Raw genomic sequence first — 6,745 nt, 5'->3', positions numbered from 1 at the left:
ACTTAAATTTTGAACTCTTAAAATCCGTTAAATTGTAAAATTCGACTTGAATTCAAATTTTGAACCTTAATTTTGAATTCCTAAAAACCGTTTAGTTGTAAAATTCTAGAAAAATTGTACTCAAATTCAAATTTTGAACTAAAATTTTAAATTCATAAAATCCGTTAAACTGTAAAATTCAAAAAAATTGAACTTAAAAACCGATTTAATTGAAATGAACGTGACTTTGAAACTTTATCTTAAACTTTATAAGAAATATTAAATAAATCATTCCAGAAAAAGAAGTTCTCATTCATCAGAAGTGAATAAATTTTTTTCCAGAAGTACTTCTTATTCCCACCAAACGATTTTACCGTTGAATGTAATTGAATATGCCATTAAGTATTCTGATGGCCCTTTTTATTTCGCTCAACAGAAATGGTACTTCTTTATAAAAATGGTTCAATTCATTTTTAACTGAAGAGCAAGTCAATTGTTATATCGAAATAATATCCCCATTATGGCCCCGAAGCTCTTGGAAAATTCTATAGAATTTTTTTTAAATACCACTTGTGATGGATGGATTCAGTTAAACAAAGATCGAATTTTTTTTTTATTTCTATTTAATTCTTCTACATTTTTTTTCACTAAAAAATAAATTTTCTAAAGGCAAGAAAATGTCGAGAAGAAAGTCAAGTGATGCCTTGACCATAAAAACATCTTCTTAATGCATTTTAAGAAAGCATAAATGTCGTCCGACCTCTCCGAAAACTACAAGTCGATCCTAAGATTATAGATATCAAAAATACAATAAACCTATCAATGAAAATGTTTACAATAGTCTTGAAAATTCCACAAACACAGCTATCCACTCTGTTCGCATGAAACTAAATCTTTCTAACTCTTTTATGTTCATCTCCTTGATATATACATTCGGATTTCTTGTATTTCTCTTTGTGAAATATTGTAAAAGCGGATAAATAAAAATTTATAGCCATAGTGTATTGAAAGGAAGAGAAAAGAAAAAAGAAAAGCCGGGAAAACAAGAAGAAAAAGTTGCCCATAGTCATAAAATTTTATGAATGCAGTTACGCATTTTGTAATATTATAATATGAAACGAAACAGCTCTTAATCTCAGGGCAAATTAGTGTTCATTTAAGTAGTTTTAGTTAAAAGCAAATGTACCGTACGCTATTTTCTTCTGTTTTTTTTTTTCTTCTTGCTGCTTACTTATTTTTTAATTCATTTTCTCAGAGGGATAAGACGGTGTTGTCTGCAATTTGACTGTGTGTCTTTAGTCAGCATCTTTTGTAAGTTAACTCTAATTGTAGTACAATTTTAACATTTTAAACCCAAGTTCATACAAAATGTGTGTACTAAATCGAAGAATGACTGGAGTCAGTCACTTCTGCAGTGGAAAATAGATATTTAACTTCACAAAATGACTTAACTAATCGTTATACAAATTATGCATTAAAGTCCTGTTAGATACACTGTATCAAATAGAAAAAACCGGTTAATTGATCCAAAATCTGACTCTCGGTCGGTGTGACTCCGGCATGAGTTCTGTTTGATTCAAATTTGGCCCCATGTCAGGGTTACGTCGATTCAGGGGCGGATTTTAAATCGGTTAACCGATTATTGCTATTTGGCTGTGTACGAAAAGTGAAAAATGTCGTCTCAAGCCGACGTGGACCAGGTATTAGCTGGAATTCATTGATTTTATTGTAGCCTAGAAATATATTTTTCAATTTTGTAACTCTGATGGGCATCACTCTAATTTTTGTCGTCAAAATGATCGAGATGTAGACGTCACAGTGTCGTATGTGCGCCTTTACGTCAAAATGATCAACAGGGGTGGATGGGGTAAATCAGATATGAGGAAAAGGAATTCCAGGAATCGCTCAGTTTTAAAAAGAATTCGTTATCCTCTAACTTAATGAGTACACGGTCGCTATTGTAGCAAAACCCAAACTAATATGTTTCTAAGGTGATATGAATTTGAAGCTTTGAATATTTTTTGACCGTTAACTTTTAATTTATTTTCTAGCTCAATTCTATGATACAAAAATGCGCTTTAGTCACTCACAAATCCACAAAATTCTTACTAGTTTTATTTTTTTCAGCAGCACGAGCATTGTGAAAAAAACTTTATTCCTTTACAAAAGATTGTTGGATTGGCATGAAAGGGTATAGTAGTAGTAGAAGGAGGTAAACAAGAAGAAATAGGAGTTTTTTCGAGAGCACGAAGTGAAAAGTTTTATGCTATCTTTCCCATTCTTATTTCTCTCTCTCCTTTTCACTTCTTTTAATGAGTTTTGTTGAACAAAAAAAAAATTGTTTAGCATAATTTTTTAGCAAGCTTTTAGCAAATTTAGCATCTTATAAAATTGAATGAGTTTTTGATGTTGGACATTAGTGGCAATGTGGTGTGAGAGGGACGAGTGAACACGAATAGAGAAAAAATAATGGGGGGCGTGAGAAGACTTGCCTTCCATAAAAATAAATGAAATATCTAGATGGCTGGTTTTATTAATAATTTCGCGTCATGTTTTGCATTTTTAAATATTTTTTCTCCCTCATTTATTATGAAAGAGCAATTCATGCCTCAAGTCGTCGTGTTGTTTATTCTTGTACAGAACTTTTCTTTTTTCTGTTCCTCCTTTTTGTGCTGAGCGAGCAGCCCGCTTTCCCACTGTACCGTGACAAAATACTTTAATAGTTCTCGCTTTCCCCAGCCGTAGATGATATGGGCTCTACGAGAAAAGCCATGACATCGCAATATTATGATTATCCGCAAATTTATGAAACTAAAGTGCTCTTGAAATCAATTTTGTTATTGAATTTATTTGAATTTCTTCGTACTTTTTTTTATATCTCATCATTCTTATCTACTTTCTTTTGCTTATTTTGTTGCTATTTAATATAATAAAATTGCCTCTTTCTCAGTTACATACATACAATTTACTATAGCATAATCAAGAGGCTCATGTGAGGAGGAAAAGGTTCATTTGTCTATTTGATGCAGATTATCTTATGGAATCAAATCATTTCTCGCATTTCTTTAATAAAATAAAATTTATATGTATATTTTCATCTCAATATCTTGTTTTCTTTTGATGAGCTATTTTCAATGGAAAATGTGTTGTTGGATGCTTGTTTTGACTTGGTCATATTTAGGTATGAAGGAAGTTGTTGAGGAGTAAACAAGTGTCAAGGTCAGATTTAATTAGATTTCGTAGAAGCTTTTCTCGAAGATAGTGACATAAAAAATGTTGACGCACACTATCTAGAGCTGTATTGAAATCAAGAAGGTCAAGCCTTTCCACTTTCCCCTGCAAACCTGTTGTTACCTTCTTTCTGGCAGATGATCTTTCAAACTAATATGTTCGTGTCACTCCTTTCACGGAGAAATAACGTATTGAGTGCGTAAACGGAAGAGGGGTGTTCAACTATGTCAAACCTCATCCCCTTTCCCCATCTCCCTCTCTTAAATATTACATTGCTTGTGTCGCACCTCTCTCGGAGATAGAGTGTGTTGTGGTTGGGGATGCCGGGTGTTCAAGTATGTCAAACTTCACTACCCTCGCCCCTCTCTCCTTTTAGTTCCTGTCACTATGACAGATGAACTTTCACATTTCAATATTAGATTGTTCGTGCTACACCTCTTTCAGAGATAAAGCGTAATTAGGGTAGAGATACAAGGTGTTCAGTTATGTCAAACTTGACCACCCTCCCCCTTTTACCCCATGCTCCTGTCACTAGTATTTCTTTTTTATTTTGCCATTTTGGCATTGTTCTGGTCACATCTTTTCTGACGCCATACTAATGTGTCGCGGATTGAAGTTTGAGAAGCACTGCTTTATTGCTTTTTTCCTTAACTACCCCATATACTTCTTTGCTCATATTACTAGTAATCGAAAAAGCGCTTTATACTCAAACCCCTCAAACTACTAACCTTGAAATTTTTCTGTTTTCCTTATCATTTACATAAAATCATTTCAAGACGAATTTTTTTCCCTTTTTTTTCTCATTCTTCTTATATTTTGTGTGTGAATTTTTTTCCCGCTTCTCTTTTGTATCTAAATTCCTTATTTTCTATGCAATGGAATTTCCTCAATAGAGATGCTACTTGTTCTTTATTTCATTCATCTCCTGCTGTATTTCTTCATATATAAAAAGGCAGCTAGTTCTTTTCGAATTATGATTTTCGACAGCGCATTTCGATGATGAATCCAAATGGGATTCAAAAATTGTCGAGCTTAAAAGTTTGCTTTCCATTCTCTCTCGAGTGGAGTCTTTGTGAAAATCTTAAGAGACAGGATTGAATTTCATAAATATCTAATGAGAGTATTTTTAAAATGAACAAAAAAAAATTTCTGGCATAGCTTATACTGTTGGAAGATGGCTTAGTAAAAGCTCGCATGTAAGCACATAAAAATTGTAAGGGTTTAAAAGGAATTTTCGGTTCCAATCACATTGAAGATGATTTTCTTAAAAATAAAAATGTACTCGAATTTCTAAACATTTTTGTGTTTGCAGCTATGCTTGAAAGAAATACTGAATGATCTGTTGAAAGAATTCTGTCGTTGTTCCTTTATTTCAGTGTTGTCCAAGCTGTTTTGTATCACGTAGAGCTTGAAGTCTAGTCGGATTTTGGATGAAAAAGTAAACTCGAATCGACTTGACTTCCCTAACAGGGAAAGAGCATACTTTCTTAGTACAAAAAGACCAATACAGTACCTAAAAGCTGTATCTTTGCTTGTTTGGGCTTCATGCAAAATTCAAGCCGACTTCATGCTCTAGTGTCACGATACAGCTTGTTGGTAAGCTACAACCTAAACTGCACATGAGATGCAATTGATTGCATGTTCTGTGTCACGGCTCACAGTTTAGACAGCACTGATTTGTGTAGGAATAACTCTAAATGAACTTTACCAAAGAATCCTATGTGGGTGGGACAAAGCACCGGCACAAGCACCTTTTTCATTAAACAAATTGTACAAATAAAGCAAAAAAAAAAAAAAAAATCATCAATTTCATTTCAGACATAAAAGCACATTGGTAACAACATATCAGCAGAAAAGAGATGAACGAGGTTTGTTTCGATTCTCTTTTCTCATCTCATCTCCTCTTATCATCGACTGTTTCGTCTTGAAATGAGTGGATTATGGTAAAAGAAGGAAGGAAAAAAAAATCTATCAAGTTCGTCATCATGTCAAAATCAAGCAGTGAAGCTTTAAGAAGAGGAAAAATCAATGTAACAAATCACCAGAAGAGGAGCGGTAAAAGTGTATCAACGAGAATAAGAACGGAAAAATGAGGCTGTAGATGTATATCATGTGGGAGGTAAGTATGGCATCTTCATTTTAACAGAATGAACAATAAGGTGGCGGAATATGCCAAAGTAATCGCTTGTAATAGCGAGAAAGACGTCCTTATTTCCAATGGCTTATACAACAATAACAATAGATGGTGAAATCTTGAATCAAAAGAACTTATAACCATCGGCGATGGTACTTTTAGATGAACAACAAAGTACAAAAAAAAATATAAATAAAAATAAATAAATAAAGGTATGAGGATGTAGATGAAGAAAAAAATGGAGAATGCTTGCAACATACCTGTATTAAAATCAACAGCAAATTCTTCCAGCTCGTTTCCTTTCACAATACTATAAATCAGTTTGCGGCTCATGGGAGAAGTCGCTTGTATTGATACCGAGAGCGGTGAATGTAATTCGATATTTTCGGGCACTGTATCCGAGTAGAATTGTTTGTCAAATTGTGGCATATTTTTATCCACAACCTAGGAGTAAGGAAGAGAGAAGAAGAATCGTCAATAAAATAAAATACTTAAGAATATCCATGGATTATTAATATGTCCTATAGGCGAGTCTATATCCATAGACATTTGTAGCTGTTTTCTTTACCAAAATTGTCTATTTGCCCTCTGTCTACATCTACTTCAGTGCTGGGCAACCTTAGTGATAAGCCTCGACCGAAACCGCGCACATTAAAGAACCCCAGCACACAGATTGCCCACCACTGATTCTACCATGTTATGTGATATAAAATTTACTTTCTTCAACTTCTAGGTATATATGTCTATGTCTATCAATACAATCCATAAAATGAGTATGAAAGTACACTATCACGAATAATAAATGACACACGATTTCGATGAATAAAACAGAAATGGAGTGAGATGGGAAGAAGAAGTAAAAAAATGCCATAACAAGGAATAAAAAAAAATGTATAAGCGACTGTGTTTAAGGCAACAAGAAGCACTTTATCCTTAAGGCAAAAGTAATCTCACTCACTCTATCTCTTCCCATTTTCATTCACTTCTGCTTCTATATTGTCTTTAAATGGAATGAATGACAGTTGTAGTGCTGGAGATTTATTTTTATTATGTATTGTATGTGCAGGTTGTGTCAATAGGAAGTTGACCGACATTTTTCAAGGATTGACTTTTTCTATTTAAAGCTTGGAATTTTTTAAGGACATTTTGTAGTTTTTTGGGTCATATTCGAGCAGTTTTTCTACGGTATAGACAATTTTCAAGAATTACAGCTAGACTTTACTTCTTGATGCTCATAAGATTTCCATTTTCATGGTGATAAACCATATTGGGGGACGTTCGGAAATTACGTAACTATACAATACCGTCTTTATAATCCAAAATAGGCTTTAACCTGGAGTAACAGGCATGCATATACTGTATTTTAGATACGCAGACTTGCAGCTTTTAACTGTACCTTAT

The 6,745-nt window shown here is 33.6% G+C and overlaps 1 protein-coding gene across 3 annotated transcripts in view; it reads right to left on the bottom strand.

Moving 5' to 3' along the window:
- Nucleotides 1-6,745, bottom strand: part of kug (FAT atypical cadherin kugelei) — a 150,565-nt gene that overhangs the window by 53,319 nt on the left and 90,501 nt on the right. For all 3 annotated transcript variants that reach the window (XM_070652483.1, XM_070652485.1, XM_070652484.1), the window contains exon 15: nt 5,605-5,788. In XM_070652483.1, the coding sequence (XP_070508584.1) occupies nt 5,605-5,788 (184 nt within the window). The remainder of the gene's footprint in view (nt 1-5,604; nt 5,789-6,745) is intronic.

This window comes from Chironomus tepperi, unplaced genomic scaffold (assembly GCF_022539635.2).
Source record: "Chironomus tepperi strain 1889 unplaced genomic scaffold, CSIRO-AGI_Ctep_v1 contig_48, whole genome shotgun sequence".
NCBI classification, from domain to species: domain Eukaryota; kingdom Metazoa; phylum Arthropoda; class Insecta; order Diptera; family Chironomidae; genus Chironomus; species Chironomus tepperi.
This window is presented reverse-complemented; position numbering and strand designations above follow the sequence as displayed.